Source organism: Balaenoptera acutorostrata, chromosome 3 (genome assembly GCF_949987535.1).
Source record: "Balaenoptera acutorostrata chromosome 3, mBalAcu1.1, whole genome shotgun sequence".
Classification (NCBI taxonomy): Eukaryota; Metazoa; Chordata; class Mammalia; order Artiodactyla; family Balaenopteridae; genus Balaenoptera; species Balaenoptera acutorostrata.
Window position 1 is genome coordinate 81,037,317 of NC_080066.1, and position 23,981 is coordinate 81,061,297.

The 23,981-nt window shown below is 35.7% G+C and overlaps 1 protein-coding gene across 7 annotated transcripts in view; it reads left to right on the plus strand.

The window, feature by feature from the left end:
• Window positions 1-23,981, plus strand: part of NEDD4 (NEDD4 E3 ubiquitin protein ligase) — a 153,311-nt gene that overhangs the window by 51,130 nt on the left and 78,200 nt on the right. For 4 of the 7 annotated variants that reach the window (XM_057542373.1, XM_057542374.1, XM_007194931.2 and 1 more), the window contains exon 1: window positions 6,151-8,082. The exons of 2 other annotated variants lie outside the window; for them this stretch is intronic. In XM_057542373.1, coding sequence (XP_057398356.1) covers window positions 6,538-8,082 — 1,545 coding nt within the window. In that variant the 5' untranslated portion in view covers window positions 6,151-6,537. Of the gene's footprint in view, window positions 1-6,138; window positions 8,083-23,981 lie in introns of those variants that run through there. One more of the 7 variants, XM_057542376.1, reaches the window with a different exon arrangement.

A 23,981-nucleotide genomic window follows, 5' to 3' on the forward strand; every position in this document is an offset into this window, starting at 1 on the left:
TAGGGTTAACAGCTGATTTCTCAGCAGAAACTCTACAAGCCAGAAGGGAGTGGCATGATATACTTAAAGTGATGAAAGGGAAGAACCTACAACCAAGTTTACTCTACCCAGAAAGGATCTCATTCAGATTCAGTGGAGAAATCAAAAGCTTTACAGACAACCCAAAGCTAAGAAAATTCAGCACCACAAAACCAGCTCTACAAAAAATGCTAAAGGAACTTCTCTAAGTGGGAAACACAAGAGAAGAAAAGGACCTACAAAAACAAACCCAAAACAATTAAGAAAATGGTAACAGGAACATACCTATCGATAATTACCTTAAATGTGAATGGATTAAATGCTCCAACCAAAAGACACAGGCTTGCTGAATGGATACAAAAACAAGACCCATCTATATGCTGTCTACAAGAGACCCACTTCAGACCTAGGGACACATACAAATTGAGAGTGAGGGGATGGAAAAAGATATTCCATGCAAATGGAAATCAAAAGAAAGCTGGAGTAGCAATACTCATGTAAGATAACACAGACTTTAAATCAAAGAATGTTACAAGAGACAAGGAAGGACACTACATAATGATGAAGGGATCAATCCAAGAAGAAGATATAACAATTATAAATATATATGCACCCAACATAGGAGCACCTCAATACATAAGGCAACTGCTAACAGCTATAAAAGAGGAAATCAACAGTAACAAAATAATAGTGGGGGACTTTAACACCTCACTTACACCAATGGACAGGTCATACAAACAAAAAATTAATAAAGAAACAGAAGCTTTAAATGACACAATAGACCAGATAGATTTCACTGATATTTATAGGACATTCCATCCAAAAACAGCAGATTACACTTTCTTCTCAAGTGCGCATGGAACATTCTCCAGGATAGATCACATCTTGGGTCACAAATCAAACCTCAGTAAATTTAAGAAAATTGAAATCATATCAAGCATCTTTTCTGGCCACAACGCTAGGAGATTAGAAATGAATTACAGGGGAAAAAACGTAAAAAACACAAACACATGGAGGCTAAACACTACATTACTAAATAACCAAGAGATCACTGAAGAAATCAAAGAGGAAATCAAAAAAAACCTAGAGACAAGTGACAATGAAAACACAACAAGCCAAAACCTATGGGATGCAGCAAAAGCAGTTCTAAGAGGGAAGTTTATAACTATACAAGCCTACCTCAAGGAACAAGAAAAATCTCAAATAAACAATCTAACCTTACACCTAAAGGAACTAGAGAAAGAACAATAAACAAAACCCAAAGTTAGCAGAAGGAAAGAAATCATAAAGATCAGAGCAGAAATAAATGAAATAGAAACAAAGAAACCAGTAGCAAGGATCAATAAAACTAAAAGCTGGTTCGTTAAGAAGATAAACAAAATTGATAAACTATTAGCCAGACTCAACAAGAAAAAGAGAGAGAGGACTCAAGTCAATAATATTTGAAATGAAAAAGGAGAAGTTACAACAGACACCGCAGAAATACAAAGCATCCGAAGAGACTACTACAAGCAACTCTATGCCAATAAAATGGACAACCTGGAAGAAATGGACAAATTCCTAGAAAGGTATAACCTTCCAAGGCTGAATGAAGAAGAAACAGAAAATATGAACAGACCAATCACAAGTAATGAAATTGGAACTGTGATTAAAAATCTTCCAACAAACAAAAGTCCAGGACCAGATGGCTTCACAAGTGAATTCTTTCAAACATTTAGAGAAGAGCTAACACCCATCCTTCTCAAACTCTTCCAAAATATTGTGGAGGAAGGAACACTCCCAAACTCATTCTATGAGGTCACCATCACCCTGATACCAAAAACAGACAAAGATACTATAAAAAAAGAAAATTACAGACCAATATCACTGATGAATATAGATGCAAAAATCCTCAACAAAATACTAGCAAACAGAATCCACCAACACATTAAAAGGATCATACACCATGATCAAGTGGAATTTATCCCAGGGATGCAAGGATTCTTCAATATACGCAAATCAATCAATGTGATACACCATATTAACAAATTGAAGAATGAAAACCATATGATCATCTCAATAGATGCAGAAAAAGCTTTCAACAAAATTCAACACCAATTTATGATAAAAACTCTCCAGAAAGTTGGCATAGAGGGAACCTACCTCAACATAATAAAGGCCATATATGACAAACCCACAGCAAACATCATTCTCAATGGTGAAAACCTGAAAGCATTTCCTCTAAGATCAGGAACAAGACAAGGATGTCCACTCTCTCTGCTATTATTCAACATAGTTTTGGAAGTCCTAGCCATGGCAATCAGAGAAGAAAAAGAAATAAAAGGAATACAAATTGGGAAAGAAGAAGTAAAACTGTCACTGTTTGCAGATGACATGATACTATACATAGAGAATCCTAAGGATGCCACCAGAAAACTACTTGAGCTAATCAATGAATTTGGTAAAGTAGCAGGATACAAAATTAATGCACAGAAATCTCTTGCATTCCTATACACTAATGATGAAAAATCTGAAAGAGAAATTAAGGAAACACTCCCATTTACCACTGCAACAAAACAATGAAATACCTAGGAATAAACTTTCCTAGGGAGACCAAAGACCTGTATGCAGAAAACTATAAGACACTGATGAAAGAAATTAAAGATGATACAAACAGATGGAGAGATATACCATGTTCTTGGATTGGAAGAATCAATATTGTGAAAATGACTATACTACCCAAAGCAATCTACGGATTCAATGCAATCCCTATCAAATTACCAATGGCATTTTTTACGGAACTAGAACAAAAAATCTTAAAATTTGTATGGAGACACAAAAGACCACGAATAGCCAAAGCAGTCTTGAGGGAAAAAAAAGGGAGCTGGAGGAATCAGACTCCCTGACTTCAGACTTTACTACAAAGCTACAGTAATCAAGACAATATGGTACTGGCACAAAACCAGAAATAGAGATCAATGGAACAAGATAGAAAGCCCAGAGGTAAACCCATGCACCTATGGTCAACTAATCTATGACAGAGGCAAGGATATACAATGGAGAAAAGACAGTCTCTTCAACAAGTGGTGCTGGGAAAACTGGACAGCTACATGTAAAATAATGAAATTAGAACAATCCCTAACACCATACACAAAAATAAACTCAAAATGGCCTAGAGACCTAAATGTAAGACTGGACACTATAAAACTCTTAGAGGAAAACATAGGAAGAACACTCTTTGACATAAATCACAGCAAGATCTTTTTTTGATCCACCTCCTAGAGTAATGGAAATAAAAACAAAAGTAAACAAATGGGACCTAATGAAACTTCAAAGCTTTTGCACAGCAAAGGAAACCATAAACAAGACGAAAAGACAACTCTCAGAATGGGAGAAATTATTTGCAAATGAATCAACGGACAAAGGATTAATCTCCAAAATATAGAAACAGCTTTTGCAGCTCAATATTAAAAAAAAAACAACCCAATCCAAAAATGGACAGAAGACCTAAATAGATATTTCTCCAAAGAAGACATACAGATGGCCAAGAAGCACATGAACAGCTGCTCAACATCACTAATTATTAGAGAAATGCAAATCAAAACTTCAAAGAGTTATCACCTCACACCAGTTAGAATGGGCATCATCAGAAAATCTACAAACAACAAATGCTGGAGAGGGTGTGGAGAAAAGGGAACCCTCTTGCACTGTTGGTGGGAATGTAAACTGATACAGTCACTATGGAGAACAGTATGGAGGTTCCTTAAAAAACTAAAAATAGAATTACCATATGATCCAGCAATCCCATTACTGGGCATATACCCAGAGAAAACCACAATTCAAAAGGACACATGCACCCCAATATTCATTGCAGCACTATTTCCAATAGCCAGGTCATGGAAGCAACCTAACTGCCCATCAACAGACGAATGGATAAAGAAGATGTGGTACATATATACAATGGAATATTACTCAGCCATAAAAAGGAACGAAATTGGGTCATTTGTTGAGACGTGGATGGATCTAGAGACTGTCATACAGAGTGAAATAAGTCAGAAAGAGAAAAACAAATATCGTATATTAACGCATGTATGTGGAACCTAGCAAAAGGGTACAGGTGAACCAGTTTGCACGGCAGAAATTGAGACACAGATGTAGAAAACAAATGTATGGACACCAAGGGGGGAAAGCGGTGGGGGGGTGGGGGGGTGTGATGAATTGGGCGATTGGGATTGACATGTATACACTGATGTGTATAAAATTGATGACTAATAAGAACCTGCTGTATAAAAAATAAATAAAATTAAATTAAAAAATTTAAAAAAAAAAACAACCAAAGGAGATTTGCTTATTAACTGGAAGTTTTAGGCCACAGGCATGAGCAGTTTAATCTCACTGATCAGCTTATTGGAACTGATCCATTTTTTGAGTCATCAGATTCCTAACTTAATTCAAGAAGGAAAGCTGCTGTAGTTATTTGAAGGTATAGTGAAAAGATTAGGACTCTTGCTTCTTAAAGAAACAAGATTATAAGGGAATATGTACTGAAGTCTATAAAATCATAAAATAGATTATACAAAACCAAAATAGCATAATAATTTTATTACTAAGTTTATAATTGTACCCATTCTAAAACATAGTACTATCTCATTCTAGTCAGAAATACAATTTAGTAAATTCCATATTTCTATTTTGTCCTCTTAATTGATTAAAAACACTGTTTAGAAAACTGATTGAGAACAGATCTATCTTAAGTTTTCTTTTTTAAACAAAATGCAGGTATATGTTTTACATATTTGCTTTTACTTAGAAAAAAAAACTTAGAAAAATACAACTTGGGTGTAGTACCATGTGGTGTAAACAACTGAACTATTTTACTTTTTACTTTCCTATGAATGAGCCAGTATATATTTATTACTGGAGTTCCAGCTGTAAAATTCAGGTAAGGGGTTTAAATATACCCTAGAGTATTATTTAAAAATAAATTTGTTTCTTTCAAATAGAATACCAACCTTGGTCTATGACATTTAGGGGAGAAATTAAAATATTAAACTTCTGTTACCTAGTAAACTGAAAATAAAGTAAAGGTTAAATAAATACAAAGCAGAAAAATACATATACAAAATAACAACATCTAAAAGGACAAACAGTCTACTGTTCTCTCCTGCAGGAGCTTTATCAGCAGTGGGTAAGTAATTCCACCTCTAGGGCAGTCCTAGTACTCAAAAATGTAAACAAGTATGTACTTTGTTTATATCAAGAAATATGCAGCATGGTTTACACTTCTTCACAGATATCGAACAACTAAATGAATTGTTTCAGTGCACCAGTAGGGGGCAGCAAAGAGCTCTTAGAGTTTTTCAGAATAGAATTGGCATTGAGATATGTTTATTTGATGTGTTAAATCCTTTTTAGACTTCTTTACCTACCACAACACTCTCTTAACTGAATGAATTGCAGAGACAGTGGAATAAAATATCTTGTGTGCTCAAACTATATTGGGGGATAGTTTTTCTGTCTAATCTGCATATATTTTTAATGGAATGTTTGCTTAGGCTATTTCTTGGCAGAGTTTTAATAGTCAAAATATAAATGGCATCATTTAAAGACTGTACTGCTTGGCTGGAAAAGCCTTAAAATTACAGGAGAAAATGCTTGGTGACAGCTTCTCTCAAACTTTTTTTTCCTCAGACGTATGCTCAAGTTTTGCAGTAGTATTACTAGGCTAATTTTGTATTTCGATCCTTCAGCTTTCACTTTTTATAAGTACGTAGTGTTTTGGAAGCTAAAATATTTATCTATTTGATTTAATGCTAAAGTTTTAATTCACCTCAAAGTTTTGGTATTTCCAAATTTATACGTGTTTGAATTTACTCATTTTAAAAATATTAAGTCTATATTCCTTTCTATTTTTACTAAATTGGCTAAATTGACTAAATTTCTATGTTTACTAAATTGACTGGAAATTCAATCCTTGATTTGATACTCAATTACATGGAGTTTCATTCCTACCAACTTCCTGTAATTCTATCCCTATGGGTAAAAATATTAGTGGTCAAACTCTGCTGGAGAAAGCATAGGCACCGTGATTCGCATAGTTAAATGTTCATTTAGTAGAGCTGGAGTGAAAAAATACTGTTTCAACTTGAAATGCTAGAAGATTGTTGTTCTTGTGTTACTCATTCATGCAAATTGGAGAAGGTATAATTGAAACAAGGTTGGCAGTGTTTGAGGCAGTGTGCTGCAGCTGAGCTCAGCTTAAAGGTCGCTGGAAATCAAGTGCTTTGTAAGTGAAGGCATTTTGACTACAGACGATTCAAGACATTTTGGAAACGTCAGTCTCGGGAATGGGCCGTCTTTTTCTTTCTGTGATATCTGGTCTCTAAGGTTTTACTTAGGATAAAGACTACGACTTCTGAGCTCTTTTAGGCACCACAAATGATTTTTTCTTTCGATGCAGTGCAGCTGCTTCTAGCCTGTCTACCGACAGAGATCTTTGTTATGACTTTCAGCCCTTAACATGTTTGGAAATGAGAACAAATGGCACAAAGCTTACGATTGCACTTTGCAGCCAGAAGAAGCAATACTTATCCTGTGTCAGAAACCTCTGGAGATGATTCGGATAGCAGTGTTCACATGTGCTTCACGAGACCAACACGGATTTCAACGTCTAACGTGGTTCAAATGAAGCTGACTCCCAGACAGACTACACTACCTCCGTTAATAAAGGAAAATGTTAAGTCTCAGGAAGGATCATCTGTTCCTTCACCTGAAAATGTTAATAAAAAGAGCAGCTGTCTGCAGATTTCACTACAGCCAACAAGGTACAGTGGATGTCTTCAGTCTGGCAATGTCTTAGCTGATGGTGGTGATGCTTCATTTACTTGTGTCTTGAAGGATGGCAGTGCTGTGGTTGATAATGAACTGAATGCTGTGGATGATGGTAACCTCTTGAGCAGTCCTGCCATTTGCAGTGGTAGCCTTAGTCACTTCTCAGCCAGTGAGAATGGGTCTTATAGCAGCAACGGTAGTGATTATGGGTCATGCACAAGTATCACCAGTGGAGGTTCATACACCAACAGTATCATCAGTGATAGCAGTGGTTATACTTTTCCACCAACTGATGATACCTTTTTTGGTGGAAATTCATCTTCTGACAGCATCTCCAATAGAAGTTTGCCAAACAGGAATACTACTCCATGTGAAATTTTTTCGAGAAGTAGAAGTACAGTTCCCTTTGTCCAGCATGACCTGGATCGTGGACTAGAGATTATGAAATTGCCAGTGAGCAGGAACTCGAAAATTCCACTAAAACGTTGTTCATCCTTAGTCATTTTTCCTAGGAGTCCTTCAAATACCCCACCAACTTCTCTAACAAGTACAGGTACTCCTCCAAGCAAAGGATCCTATCAGACCTCACACCAGTTTATTATTTCTCCTAGTGAAATTGCCCACAATGAAGATGGCAGTAGTGCTAAGGGATTTCTTTCAACAGCTGTCAATGGACTTCGGTTATCTAAAACAATCTGTACTCCCAGAGAAGTAAGAGACATACAACCTCTTCACAGCTCATTACAAAAGAAAATTGTTATTGCAAATAATAGTCCAAATCAGACTGTCTGTGAAAAGTCATCTGAAGGATATTCTTGCGTTTCAGTGCATTTCACCCAACAAAAAGCAACTGCATTAGATTGTGAAACAGCAAATGGTGATTGTAGACCAGAGATGTCAGAAATTAAGCTTAATTCTGATTCAGAGTATATTAAGCTTATGCACAGGACATCTGCATGTTTACCATCTTCCCAAAATGTAGATTATCAAATAAATATCAATGGACAGTTGGAAAGACCACATTTACAGATAAACAAAAACCATGCTTTTTTACAAAGAAGTATTTCATTGGGAGGAACTTATCCAAATGTTTCCTGTTTATCCAGCCTTAAGCAGAATTGTTCTAAGGGGGGACCATCTCAATTACTCATAAAGTTTGCATCTAGAAATGAAGGTAAAGTTGATAATTTAACAAGAGACAGCAACAGAGATTTCACAAATGAACTATCTAATTCTTTACAGCATTCTTGTAAGGTAAGTCTCCTTTGGTCTTGGTAAATGTTATTTTATACTAGAATGGCTCTATGAAATATTTGGTTAAAATTTATTATAACTTGGCAGCTTTATATATTTTCTTGGTCCTTAGCTAGCAAGCACTGTGTAGTCATGAACTTTATATTTGTAAATCTGAAAAAATGCCTAGTAGTTTTTCACTCTATTTGTTATTTTATCAATGTAGAAAATATGTATTAAAAAAAACTTTCCAAAGTGATTTAAGCCATAAAACATTTCTGTAGCATAAAAACAAGCTATAAATAATAATTTATTTGATAACATTTTGCTTTCGTATGTTTTCCCCTCAAGTGGCATGGTATTTTAATGTCTAACTCCGTATTTTATTCCTACTTTCAAAAATGCTCATTTAGTATTCTCCCCTCCTTAAGCATTGTGAAAAAAAGTAAAATATAGAAAGCCACTCAAAGTATTAAACAGTAAAAAGTCTACATAAAAATGTAAAAACCTTCTTATAAATGAACATAGAGAAAATGTTTCTTTAAAATACATATATTTATTTGATCATCGATAGAAACTGTTATGCTGAATGTTTAAAGCAGAGGAAAAATAAATGTTATCTGCATTTGTATATACCCTTAACCACAGGAATTTTGTTTCCACCCTATTTTTCTTTAGCTACCAGTTAAGTGTGCCTTCTAAAATGTAACTCACTCAACAATATTGAATTCTAAATTTTGTATTTTTAAATTTGGTTTCAATTGCTAGGTATTTTCCATAATTCTCTAATTACCCAATTAATTTGTTATTTTGGTAATTTTGCTTTATTATATTAGTAATTTAACTCTAGTGAATCTTAACCAAAACAGTTTTTTAATGTAATTTGGCCTTTCCAAAGTATTTTAAGTGTTTTGAACTTAAATAGATTTTTAAAATTTCTGTATTTGGAAGATCTTGCCAGATTTCTGGAAATGAAAAAAATGTTTCTGACTAAACCAATTCTAGATGACAGTACATAATAGTTTTGGGGAAAAAAACTTATCTGTTTATCTGTGTTTGTATAACAATACCACTCAATATTAAAGATTCTTTTAACACTTCTGGGCAAATAAAATATTAAGTAATTGCTGGTTTGTTTTCTCTCTTTTGAAGTCTGATAAATATAATTCTTGTTATCCAATGCCCAGATGTTAATATAAGCAGCTACTTTACTGAGGATGAATAAAGATCACATTTCAAATTCTGATGTATGTTTTAGAATTATTAATTCCATTTACAAAACTTTTAAAACACCAGCTGTTAGGAGATTATAATCCATTCAGTTGTCTTGTCTTCTAAAAAAAAGCAATTCAGTGATACTATGAAGAAATACATTAATAGTTTGCTAATTGTATGACATGTACCTTGTAAATTTATTTTACATTTAATGAAATAATTAACCTGACAGGAAAAATTAACGTAGAAATATTTCTAGAAATATCCTTTAAATAGTTGATTTTGTGGTAATATTATAGTTTGTTGTTGTTGATGCTTTTGAAAAAATGGTATTTTTAATGTTTTTTTAAAAAAGTGTGACTGCCTTTTGCACGGCTAAAAGATACACTTTTATTGTCTTTATTTAAAATTAGGTAAGCTAACTTAAATATTTTTTTGTGACAGCCAAATGCCTAGCTTTCTGCAGATTCTATTTTTTTTTTGATAGATTATTGGATTATAAAATAGTTCAGAAGTGTGTCATTTGCTGGAGAGCTTTAAATTGTTCCTCCTTTTAATGTTTATTAAACAACTGTTTATACAAGAATTGTAAACAATATAGGACCATTACATTTAACATATACTGGATCTAAATTGATCTAATTGTTTAGTGGTAAATCAAGGGCTTGTTTTAAGAGGAAAATAGTAATGTTGTTTTTTCTAAACATAGCAGTGACAACAATAATGGGGTTTTAGAAATAATCCTGTGTTTATCAATAATTATATATTAATCTAATTATAGTGGTATATTGTAACTCATTTATAAATAAACAGCTCCCAAAATATTTCCCATGACTCCAGTTAGTCTGGGTTAGTATTCTGATATGCTGAGTCTGGATTCACATTTAACAAGTTGATATTAGAGTAGCATTTAGTAATGTCAGCTATCTGTACCCAGCAGCCATGAAATTAAATCACTGCTTTGGTCAGGGACCCTGGTTTCTAAAGCACTGAGAGGTCTACAGATTCTTTTCTTCTGTGTTTAGCTACCAGTCTCTAGGAGAATAGTATCCAGTTTCTAGCTCTCTATAATCAACAGCTCATTACTGGCTAATTTTTAAAATTTAGTGAGAACTTTTACCTGTATCTGTGACTGGGGTTCTGTGTGTTGTTTACAACTTGGGATGAAGATGAGACTTTGTATTCCACATAATAATGTTGATTTCACTTATTGCCTTCAAAGAGCATAACAATAACTGGCATATATTTATTATATATATTTTTTGAGAGACAATATTACTTTTGTAAAGGCTTTATAATGACTTTTGATCTGAAAGTAGATATTTGATATTTTAACATTGTGTGTATTGTCAGCTCGATCAAGAGATAGGTTAAGGAGCTAAGATGGTTTTTATACAGTTACAGAAATTACCATTCAGATTTCTAAAATCTGTGCAATAGTTAGTTTACTCTATTATTATTTTATTTTTCCCTATCTATTGTTTTTTTAATTTCCTGTATTGTTAGGATGCTCAGAAATTTCATTGCCCTATTATTTAAAATACCTTAGCATTTGCCTAAGCTTGTATATGTCTTCCATACTTCATGTATATGCATGCTTTTGTCAGAAATTTTGACTTTACATTTTTCTTTTAATTATAAACGTTTTTGTTTATTTTCTGTTATTTAATCCTGGGTAGGTAAATTGCTTAAGCCTAGTGTAGAAGAACTTTAAAAAACTATGTTTCAATTATTTCAAAGCCTTTAAAACTAATGTCAAGAATTTATATTTCAATAATACATTTAGTTGTTCTTCCCAAAATAACTGTTTTAAATATATACTATTTTTAGTGTTCCATTATTTTCTTAGTCCTTATTTTATTAACTTTAGCAGAATATTTAGAGACATTCGGTTAAATTTATTTTGAACACTTAATCTTTCCTATAAAATCAATATAGTTTATAAGTATTGACCCTAAAACTGTAATGCAACAATGTTAATGACCAGTTTTAGAAACCTGGTGAGAGGTGTGTGCATGTATATGTACATTTCTTAGGACTGAAGAGCTAAAATATTAATTTCAGGGTGGTTCAGGGAGGTGAATTGTTTGCTTCAGAAATACTTTGTATTTCTCTGTAGATGTGTCTTTAATTCATTCATCTGGCACATGTTTGAGTGCCTACTGTTTGCCAGTCACTGACTCAAGCTCTGGGAATAAAAGATACCGAAGCACAGTTTCTACTTGGGGCAACTCCCATTCTAGTTAGAGACACACTGGTAGATAAAAAAAAAATTCAGTCTAAAGTGTGATGTACTAAAATAGAGCTGTATATGAGAATGTGAGAAAGATACAGTGTGACTCGAGCACAGGGAGTCCAGGGATGTGGGAGGAGATGATACGCTGGCAGTGGGTGGGAGTCCCATGGCATGGAGCACCTCATGCTGAAAGAAAGCAGTGTGTCTCCTGCTAACAATAATAGTTAGGCAATGGAAGTCGTTATTTGAGAGTGTGACGTGCTCACTTTTATGTTTTTAGATGATAATTTCTTATGACACCATGGATTATAAGTGAATTAAAGTTTTCTTAACTTGGATGGCCAGGTGAATAGTGACATCATGAACTAAGATAGGGAATTCAGGAGAAGGGGCCAGATTGGGAGGGCAAAGAAAAAACCATGCGTCATTAAGTTTCTGTACTGAGAAGCTGCCCTGGTAGTACTGCTGTCAAGTAGGGTAGTTGGAGATATGGGCTCAGGACTCAGGAGAGAAGTGAGAGCTGGAAATGTAGCTTGGGAGTCATGAGTCTAGTCAAAGACTTAGGTAAGGATGAACTGAAAAAAGCATGAAAGTGAGATGGAAGGAGTGATAAATCAGAATTCTGGGGACTACCAACTTTGGAGAAACAGTGGAAAAGGAGATAAAAAGGAGACCAAGAAAGAGCCACCGGAGGAGCAGAGAGGCCAGGAGAGCTTGGAGGCCTGAAAGCCAAGGGAAGGGAAAGTTCAAGGTGAGCAGCATACAGTGCCGTGGAATTTAGGTATCCACTGAATGTAAGAGGTCCTTAGTGACTTTAGTAAAAGTAGGCTCAGGAGCATAGTGTAAAAGCCTGGTTGAAGAAAGAATGAAACAGGTGAGGAAGCAAAAACAGCAGGCATAGCTTGTTTGCTCAATGTCATAAAAATAGTCATGAGTTAGTGTAGGCAAGGTATATATTTAATGGCCATTATATAGAAGACATGGTATTATGTGGTTATAATTGCATAAGACAAACTGTCCACAAGGATATTGCAGCCTGTTCTCTAGGAGGAGAAAAGGTCTGTAGCTCTCTGTTCTTTCACCTTAGAAGTAAAGAATAAGTGAGCATCGGCAGTGAAAACTGAAATGGAGACTGAGCAATATGAAATGAAGGGAACAAAAAATTAAGAGTGAAAGCGTGAAACCACCTATGAGTAGTCACATCTCGTGGCGAGCAGCATTATCCTAACGTTCTCCTCCCCCTCCCTACCACCAAAAATAAGACAAAACAAAAATAGAGCTTCCAGGTAGAAAACAGGTCAGGGTTTAAGGCCTATTCCTAGAAACGACTTGGAGAAGAGGCACCTCTGTCTTGCTGTCACCAGCTTCTTCCAGCATATGGAGCCCACCGTGTGCTACCTGTTGTGAGGCCTGGCCCTTCTAGATCCACTCTCCCTTTATGTTATGGGTGACAGGGAACAGGATGAACTAGGAGAAGCCAGGACCGGAGGCTGTGTGGGCAGAAGGGGCTTGGCAGAGTCCCTGGGTGTGGCCAGCCAACGTGTTGAGGTCAGGAGGGTGGTTAGCAGGAGTGAATGAGTGCTGAGAAGGGCATCCAATGATCTTGTCAGCATATACACAAAATTCCTGAAGTCTTGCTCAAGTGTGTGGTTCGGTATTCTTTGTTGGCCAAGTGGGAGACTGGAAGACTATGGTCAGGTGAAGACCAACATTTAGAGATAGCCTGTAAACAAGAGGTGAGCCGATGTGCCCTGGTTTAGTGAGATATCTGGGGGGAGATTCTCAACATAGCAGCAGTTGTCGGAAAGCAATTTTACCTTCGCTGAGATTTCACAAAACTTTTTAAATATAACTAGAGCAGATCTGAGAACTTGGAAGGGCAAGCAGCTAGCATGTTTATATACCTTGTAGCCCAATTCATGGATGGGTCATAACAAAGAATACCTTGACCAAGAGATCCCATGATGTTTCTAGTCAGGGTTCTAGGATATCTTGGCAGGGGGGTGTGGTGGAGATCATGCCTTCTCTTGAATTAGATGTATTACATCTAAGATAAAAACCATAACACTGTGAAACATTTTGTGATTTACCTTAATAGACGAAATATTGCCGAGCAAGAAGTTTACATCAAGGATATTGGTGGTACAATGGACAATGTCTTTATGTTCATTAAGTACAGAAACATTCTTAACTGAATTTTTATCTTTCGTCCCTCTTACAAAAGCTGAGTATAACATTTTATGATATAGCTAAAATAATATTATCTAGGACTACTTCCTTTTTTTAATGAAATAGCTCTTTTTATTTATTTATTTTGGCTGTGTTGGGTCTTTGTTGCTGCGCGCGGGCTTTCTCTAGCTGGGGCGAGCTGGGGCTACTCTTCGTTGCGGTGCGTGGGCTTCTTATTGCGGTGGCTTCTCTTGTTGTGGAGCATGGGCTCTAGGTGCGTGGGCTTCAGTAGTTGCAGCACACGGGCCCAGTAGTTGTGGCTCGCGGGCTCTAGGGCGCGTGGGCTTCAGTAGTTGTGGTGCACGGGCTTAGTTGCTCCGTGGCATGTGGGATCTTCCTGGACCAGGGATTGAATCCATGTTGCCTGCATTGGCTAGTGGATTCTTAACCACTGTGCCACCAGGGAAATTCCTAGGACTACTTCCTTTTTTTTCTCTTTCAAATATTTGTTGGTAAGCTGCCTTCTAATGCTTTAAGGATTGCAACTGGACAATGGCTTATTAAGTTGTCATTTGGACTACTGATTTTCAAATTTTCATGTATGTGTACATCTCCTAGAGATCTTGTTAAAAGGCAGATTTTGGTTCAGTAGGTCTGGGGTGGGGCCTCAGGGTTCCGAATTTCTAACATGCTCCCAGGTCATACCAATGCTGCTAATTCCTCAAACACACTTTGAGAAACAAGGCTTAAGACAATTTTTTTAAATGAGAAAAGTAATACAATTCATAGTTGAAGTATCCAGTGAGTCCCTCTTCCACTTTTACATAAAGAAGAACCATAGGTATGCTGTGGCCAGGGCTAAAATAATTTGCAAGGAGTTTTAAATCCACTGGGACATTTAGACTAGTTATTGATTGAGACCATGTGATGCAGAAGAGATTGTTTGGACCAACAAACATTCAAGAGCAAGATTGTCTGCCTGTCTCACAAAAGAACTTTAGTATGACTCTTGCAGAATTGTGCCTATTAAATCTTCTAGGATTACATTTTAGTTTCATTTAAGAAGTTAAAAATATTGGTCTATAAGGCATGCAGTTCTACTTAAAGAAATCTCTTGAATTCATTATGGCTGTAATTCTGCTTTGTGTTGTTTTTGAAATTGTTGCCTGCATTAACTTTTTCCCCTCTCAGCATGAGATTTGAAAAATATGCAATGGAAATGTATTTTTCTTAACTATTCTGGCTTACTCAAGCAATAGCTTCTATCTTCCTCTTTGTGAACACTTTCAATCTTTCCAATATACTTTCCTCTAGCAGTGCCAGTTTAGGGTACTACTGAGAATGTTTGAATCTTACATTGGCTTATGTAATGAAATGAAACACCGTCTATAATTAATGCTTACTTATGAGCTATCCTTTAGATAGATCTATAAGGAGAAAGTTTAAAAATCCTTTATGTGTAACTTTGTAATGCTACTTAAAAGTATATATCCATTCTCAAGCATAAATCAGTATATGAAAATCTTAGGAACTGTTCTTCCGTTGGAGCAGTTGAAGACATTTTATTGGTAGCTGGGTTTTTGTGGCCTTCATGGCTGCTTGTGGCTTAGCCTAAATTCAGGGAGCCTAATAAGACATTAAACATTTCAGGTAAGCAATGAGAAGAAGGAAGCATAGCAAGAAAGAAGTTAAAGATAGGGAGATAGATAGGCAGGCAGGCAGGCAGGCAAATGTATTGATAAATTTTCCAGAATTGATTGAGTTCTAGAGAAGGGATTAAGCAAATGGGTAATCTTTTCTGGGCTCTAATTTACTAGAATGTAATTCCCTAAATCAGGGACTTTTTGTCTTATTCACCGCTATATCCTCAGTTCCTAGAACAGTGCTTAGCTCAAAATGGACACTCAATAAAGTATTTATTAAATTAATGACTGAAGGCAAGGGAGCCCTTTGGAATGGGGTAGAGACGACTGTAGAATCTAGATGAGGGTGACCAGACAGCCTTGCACAGATAACCAAACTAGGATATTTGAGGGATGACTGTAATGATGAGTGGAAGCTTCTTGATGCTTCATCCTCTGCATGAAAGAGTGGCACTCTTAAATGAATACCTTGTCCCTGGGGTGGATGCCAATGGAATATTATGATTGTGACTCAAGGATTAGTTTCCACAGTGGAGTCTGATTCATAGCCTACATATTCCACTAACTAGTACCGTAGAACTATGTGTCTGGGTAGAGGCTCAGATCAAGTTTTCTGAAAAGATTGAATGGGCCAAAAGTTTTAAGGGTATTTAAACAAAGGCCATTTGACTGGCTTTAAGTTTATCATTGTTTAATAAAATGACTTCATTTCAGACTTGATGTAAGAGCTGGCTTCTCAGTGTTGTTCCTGGAGTTTCAAGTAACTGTTTTAGCTAAGAATGACCTTTACCTTTTGTACCAAGACTGAAAGACTGAACCCTCTTAAGGAGTCACAGAGCTTAACGCAAACTCGAGTCATCTTCAAAGCAAATGAGTTTAACAAGTATTTATCAGAAATAGAATATGTGCCTGCTGCGAGTGGCAAATATTATTCCTGGCTTTGAAGAGTTTCTAATTTAGATGAGAAGACAGCATTATCCATTTAAAAAAAGAACCAGAGAACAGTATAAAATAGTATATAATAATGTCTATATACCTACTTCAGGCAGGTGAATGCCTAAACTCTGAGCTATGTGATCGTCTATATAATTTTTAACTAATTTAAATTTTTATCAAGATGACACATGTGCCTGTTTTAAAAATCAGGTGTTTTTTTCTTTGAAGATTTCCTTTCTGCCTTTTTCTCTGTGTTCTCTCTTCCCAGAATTCCTGTTAGCCAAAGTTTGCACCTCCCAGATTGATCTTATAATTTACTTTTCTCTCCTGTTTCTGTTTCTTTGCCTCCTTATTCTACTTTCTGGAAGATTTCCCCCAGTTTTTTCTTCTCTTTAATTTTAAAATTGTGGTTATTTTAATTTCTCAAGTTCTATCTTGTTTTTTGATGATTCCCTATTCTTATTCTTGTTTTATAAGTGTAATCTCTTATCTCTCTGAGAATATTTTACTTAAGGCTTTTTCTTTTAAGTTTTGTTATGGGTCCTACATTGTCTCGGGTTCCTGTGGGCCACTTTGCTGTTGTTGTTTGTTCCTCTTTGTTATTAGACATTGTCCTCCAGGTGGCTGGTGAACCTTGGCTGTCTATTCCTATTTGAGAGTGAGTCACTATGAAGTTATCTGGAGGCTCTGTAATTGTGTGGGGCTTTTCAAATGGTACACTTCATTGTAGGGAGACTTCAAACTGTCAGTATCTGGAGGTCTTTTCTCAAAGGTCAGTTTGTTTCTCCAGCGGAGAAACTTGCAACGATTGCCCAGTTGTGTTTTATAGCCCTGGTTAGTGATAAACTAGAAATGGAGGTGATTTCTTTCATAGGTTCTGAAACTGAGTTAGTTCAAGGTAAACCATGCCTTAAAAGTGATATTTACTTACCAAATTCTTAAGGTACTGATTATAATTTAATTAATATAGTCAGTAAGGTACCTGATTTTCATACCTATTGTCTGAAATACAGTGTGTATATTCTAGAACTGAAGATGCTCGTAGAAAGACCAAATTTAAACATCCTTTATAAAAGAATATGTAGTTTCCTTAACACATCTCCCAACCTTTTACATTCTTGGCAATATATTTAAATGTATATGTGTGTGCCTGTCCTCTGAGAAAGAGGATAGACCTGTTAAAACTGTGTTTGAGTACAGGGGAGAAGGAAGAGGAGACCAAAATGACCCCCTAATGGAGAAGAACATTGTATGCTTACTGTCACACTAGAACCTGAAACCTCATCTCTGATTGTTTTAACTTGGACAGAATCCTGATATATTCTTTTTTAAACTCTTAACCCGATATCTGTAAAAGTTTAAATCAGTCAGCATATGTTATATACCACATTTCAAAAAACTCTGAGATAGTGATTATCTCCACATTAGAAATAAGAGAACAAGCTCAGAAAAGTTAAAATCATGTAGTCAGGATCGTAAGTCTAGTAAATGTCATATTACTTACGTACTTACTCAGCTCTGTTATGTACTCTAAAGCCCTTTTCTACATTTCTAACCAAGAGGAATTCATTTCGCACTACAATAGGGGGAATCTACAGGATAAATAAAGCTGCTTGGGGAAGCTTATTTTAGTAAAAATAGCATCATACAGAACAAAAAAAGAGTTGTCTAAAGGAAAGTTTCCACTTGGGCTGACTGCAATCTGATGACTAACTTTTACTCTCTGAAGAAGTCCTGATCAAGTCCTGTTTGCTTGCCATTGTTGAGTGAAAGTGAGGTTCAGGGATTATTTAAACCTATTTCTAGAGAACCAGTTTATCTCTGAAACTTTTCTTTTTCTATTCTTCTGATTTGTGACCCAACACTTATAATTACTTTCTTCTTTCTGATTAATTTTATTGATCAAATAACACATACTGTGTGTTTCTACCTCCTGCAACTCTTTGAGGTTCACTATGTTCTTTTCCTTCAATAACTATTATAAACTACCTAAATCGTTGGAAGCTGTGTCTTTTTTCCCCTAATATTTTAAAACTTTTTATTGTGGAAAATTTCAAACACACACAAAAGTGGAAAGAATAATGCAGTGATCCCCCCGTGTGAGCCCCCAGTGAATTCCCAATTTCAGTAATTACCAACATTTTGTCCATCAGGTCATCTGTCTTTTCCCATCCTTTTTTTTTTTTAATTTTTTTTTTATTGGAGTATAGTTGATTTACAATGTTGTGTTAGTTTCTGCTGTACAGCAAAGTTAGTCAGTTAGACATACCCATATATCCACTCTTCTTTAGATTCTTTTCCCACATAGGTCATTAGAGTATTGAATAGAGTTTCCTGTGCTATTCAGCAAGTTCTTATTAGTTATCTATTTTATATATAGTAGTGTGTATATGTCAATCCCAATCTCCCAATTTATTCCTCCCCCCGGTAACCACAAGTTTGTTTTCTACATCTGTGACTCAATTTCTATTTTGTAGATAGGTTCCTTTGTACCATTTCTTTAGAGTCCACATATAAGTGATGTCATATGATATTTGTCTTTCTCTGTCTGACTTAACTCAGTATGACAATCTCTAGGTCCATCCATGTCGCTGTAAATGGCATTATTTCGTTCTTTTTTATGGCTGAGTAATGTTCCATTGTATATATGTACCACATATTCTTTATCCATTCCTCTGTTGATGGACATTTAGGTTGCTTCCACATCCTCCTTTTTTTCTGTAAGTTTTTTTAAAGTAAATCCCATACAACATGTAATTTTACCCATAAATACTTCAGAGTGTATCTGTAATGGAAAAGGACCTTTTAAATATACAAAAGTACCATTCAATTATCACACTTAACAAAATTAACAATAGTTCTACACTGTTTTGACTGGATCTCTTTCTAAGTCATCTAGGTCATTTTAGTGTTGACATAACTCAAGATGGATTCTTCTCCTTTAACATGTGTCTAATTCTTCATCTATGTTATGATCTTCATTTCACTTTGGGGCTGAGCGTGCCAATTATTTAGCATAGGATTTTCTGTGTCTTTAATCAGACAATTTTTGATAATACATTTGTTACCAATGTAATTGAGGCTGTATTCTGGAACCTAAAAGTAAGGTTAGAGTTAGGACTTAGAACTGATCACCTAACTACACCTTACCTCCACCTTAATCACCACAAATCTTCATTGAGCTGGGATACCTATCTTCCTCATTCCCCGGTAGAGTGAAAATGTGTTCTATAGTGATTTAGCTGTATTAATTCCTCTTAAAGCTTCTCTGCGTCTTAATTTCATGTTTAGGGAACATGAAGTGTACGAAACTTGGCGAAGTTATTTTGAGGACTGGAAATTTGATATCTGTTTGGCAAATAGTTGGTGCTCAGTAAAAAGTGGCTATTATTATCTGCCTTATAATATTGTTGTGAGAGTTTATGAAGGTGTGCTGTAAACTAAAAAGTGACACAGTGCATAACATAATAATAATTGTTTTATATATGTACAATCTGAATCATATATAAATCTAAGAATCCAGGTTAACAGTTAAGTAGTAGTAAATTCATGAAAAGAACATTTTAAAAAGTAATGCAGGGACTTCCCTGGTGGTCCAGTGGCTAAGACTCAGCGCTCCTAATGCAGGGGGCCCGGGTTCAATCCTGGGTCAGGGAACTAGATCCCACATGCTGCAGCTAAAGATCCCACATGTGGCAACTAAGATCCCGTGTTCTGCAACTAAGACCCGGCACAGCTAAATAAGTAAACAAACTTTTTTTTTTTAAAGTAATGTAAAAATACAGACTAGAAATCTAGGGAAACACTTCTTCCTAAGGCTCTAAATTAAAGATCATGATATATTTTTCAACTGAATATGGTTTTTCCAAAGCCATATTAAAAATTACAGCACAATTCTTTTCATTTATACTCAATTTCGATTATGTATATTCTTGGGGACAAAACTACATCAAGACTAAGATATTCAAAAGAAAGACAGAAATAAATAAGAATTATACAGCAAATTAACAGGAGGAGAGCATTAGAATCTGGAAAGTCCTCTAAGTGGGCCACAAGCCACTTCTTATGCAATAATTGGTAGTTCAAAAAAAGGTGACCCTATTTTTTTTTATCCCTCATTGAAATTATTGACTCATAAGAGATAGCCTTACTCATCTTATGTCATTGATAGAGTCAGCTTCTAGCCATAAGGTGATAGATTCTTTTTTTTCTTTTTAACATCTTCATAGGAGTATAATTGCTTTATAATGTTATGTTAGTTTCTGCTGTATAACAAAGAAAATCAGCTATATATATATACATATATTCCCATATCCCCTCCCTCTTGCATCTCCCTCCCACCCTCCCTATCCCACCCCTCTAGGTGGTCACAAAGCACCAAACTGATCTCTCTGGGCTATGCAGCTGCTTCCCACTAGCTATCTCTTTTACATTTGGTACTGTATATATGTCAGTGCTACTGTCTCACTTCGTCCCAGCTTACCCTTCCCCCTCCCCATGTCCTCAAGTCCATTCTCTATGTCGGCATCTTTATTCCTGTCCTGCCCCTGATTCATCAGAACCATTTTTTTTTTTTAGATTCCATATATATGTGTTAGCATACAGTATTTGTTTTTCTCCTTCTGATTTACTTCACTCTGTCTGACAGCCTCTAAGTCCATCCACCTCCCTACAGATAACTCAATTTCATTTCTTTTTATGGCTCAGTAATGGTCCATTGTATATATGTGCCACATCTTCTTTATCCATTCATCTGTCGATGGACACCTAGATTGCTTCCATGTCCTGGCTATTGTAAATAGTACTGCAATGAACATTGTGGTACATGACTCTTTTTGAATTATGGTTTTCTCAGGGTATATGCCCAGTAGTGGGATTGCAGGGTGATATGGTTGTTCTATTTTTAGTTTTTTAAGGAACCTCCATACTGTTCTCCATAGTGGCTGTATCAATTTACATTCCCACCAACAGTGCAAGAGGGTTCCCTTTTCTCCACACCCTCTCCAGCATTTATTGTTTGTAGATGTTTTGATGATGGCCATTCTGAACGGTGTGAGGTGACACCTCATTGTAGTTTTGATTTGCATTTCTCTAATGATTAGTGATGTTGAGCATTCTTTCATGTGTTTGTTGGCAATCTGTATATCTTCTTTGGAGAAATGTCTATTTAGGTCTTCTGCCCATTTTTGGATTGGGTTGTTTGTTTTTCTGATATTGAGCTGCATGAGCTGCTTGTATGTTTTGGAGATTAATCCTTTGTCAGTTGCTTCATTTGCAAATATTTTCTCCCATTCTGAGGGTTCTCTTTTCATCTTGTTTATGGTTTCCTTTGCTGTGAAAAAGCTTTGAAGTTTCATTAGGTCCCATTTTTTCATTTTTGTTTTTATTTCCATCTCTCTAGGAGGTGAGTCAAAAAGGATCTTGCTATGATTTATGTCATAGAGTGTTCTGCCTATGTTTTCCTCTAAGAGTTTTATAGTGTCTGGCTTTACATTTAGGTCTTTAATCCATTGTGAGTTTAATTTTGTGTATGGTGTTAGGAAGTGTTCTAATTTCATTCTTTTACATGTAGCTGTCCAGTTTACCCAACAGAACTTTTTGAAGACGCTGTCTTTTCTCCATTGTATATTCTTGCCTCCTTTATCAAAGATAAGGTGACCGAATGTGCGTGGGTTTATCTCTGGGCTTTCTGTCCTGTTCCACTGATCAGTATTTCTGTTTCTGTGCCAGTACCATAGTGTCTTGATTACTGTAGCTTTGTAGTATAGTCTGAAGTCAGGGAGCCTAATTCCTCCAGCTCCGTTTATCTTTTTTAAGATTGCTTTGGCTATTCGGGTCTTTTATGTTTCCATACAGATTGTGAAATTTTTTTGTTCTAGTTCTGTGAAAAATGCCATTGGTAGTTTGATAGAGATTGCAGTGAATCTGTAAATTGCTTTGGGCAGTATAGTCATTTTCACAATATTGACTCTTCCCATCCAAGAACATGGTATATCTCTCCATCTGTTTATATCATCTTTAATTTCTTTCATCATTGTCTTATAGTTTTCTGCATACAGGTCTTTTGTTTCCTTAGGTAGGTTTATTCCTAGGTATACCATTTTTGTTGCAATGGTAAATGCGAGTGTTTCCTTAATTTCTCTTTCAGATTTTTCATCATTAGTGTATAGGAATGCAAGAGATTTCTGTGCATTAATTTTGTGTCCTGCTACTTTACCAAATTCATTGATTAGCTGTAGTAGTTTTGTGGTCTCATCTTTAGGCTTCTCTATGTATAGTATCATGTCATCTACAAACAGTGACAGCTTTACTTCTTCTTTTCCGATTTGGATTCCTTTTATTTCTTTTTCTTCTCTGATTGCTGTGGCTAAAACTTCCAAAACTATGTTGAATAGTAGTGGTGAGAGTGGGCAACCTTGTCTTGTTCCTGATTTTAGAGGATATGGTTTCAGTTTTTCACTATTGAGAATGATGTTGGCTGTGGGTTTGTCATATATGGCCTTTATTATGTTGAGGTAAGTTCTGTCTATGCCTACTTTCTGGAGTTTTTATCATAAATCAGTGTTGAATTTTGTTGAAAGCTTTTTCTGCATCTATTGAGATTATCATGGTTTTTATCCTTCAGTTTGTTAATATGGTGTATCACATTGATTGATTTGCATATATTGAAGAATCCTTGCATTGCTGGGATAAACCCCACTTGATCATGGTGTATGATCCTTTCAATGTGTTGTTGGATTCTGTTTGCTAGTATTTTGTTGAGGATTTTGGCATCTATGTTCATCAGTGATATTGGCCTGTAGTTTTCTTTTTTTGTGACATCTTTTTCTGGTTTGGGGATCAGGGTGATGGTGGCCTCATAGAAAGAGTTTGGGAGTGTTCCTCCCTCTGCTATATTTTGGAAGAGTTTGAGAAGGATGGGTGTTAGCTCTTCTCTAAATGTTTGATAGAATTTGCCTGGGAAGCCATCTGGTCCTGGGCTTTTGTTTGTTGGAATATTTTTAATCACAGTTTCAATTTCAGTGCATGTGACTGGTCTGTTTATATTTTGTGTTTTTTCCTGGTTCAGTCTCAGAAGGTTGTGCTTTTCTAAGAATTTGTCCATTTCTTCCAGGTTGTCCATTTTATTGGCATATAGTTGCTTGTAGTAATCCCTTATGATCCTTTGTATTTCTGCAGTGTCAGTTGTTACTTCTCCTTTTTCATTTCTAATTCTGTTGATTTGAGTGTTCTCCCTTTTTTTCTTGATGAGTCTGGCTAGTGGTTTATCAATTTTGCTTATCGTCTCAAACAACCAACTTTTAGTTTTATTGATCTTCACTATCGTTTCCTTTATTTCTTTTTCATTTAGTTCTGATCTGATGTTTATGATTTCTTTCCTTCTGCTAACTTTGGGGTTTTTTTTTTTGTTCTTCTTTCTCTAATTGCTTTAGGTGTAAGTTTAGGTTGTTTATTTGAGATTTTTCTTGTTTCTTGAGGAAGTATTCTATTGCTATAAACTTCCCTCTTAGAACTGCCTTTGCTGCATCCCATAGGTGTTGGGTCATCGTGTTTTCATTGTCATTTGTTTCTAGGTATTTTTTGATTTCCTCTTTGATTTCTTCAGTGATCTCTTGGTTATTTAGTAGTGTATTGTTTAGCCCCCATGTGTTTGTATTTTTTCCAGTTTTTTTCCTGTAATTGATGTCTAGTCTCATAGCATTGTTGTCGGAAAGGTTACT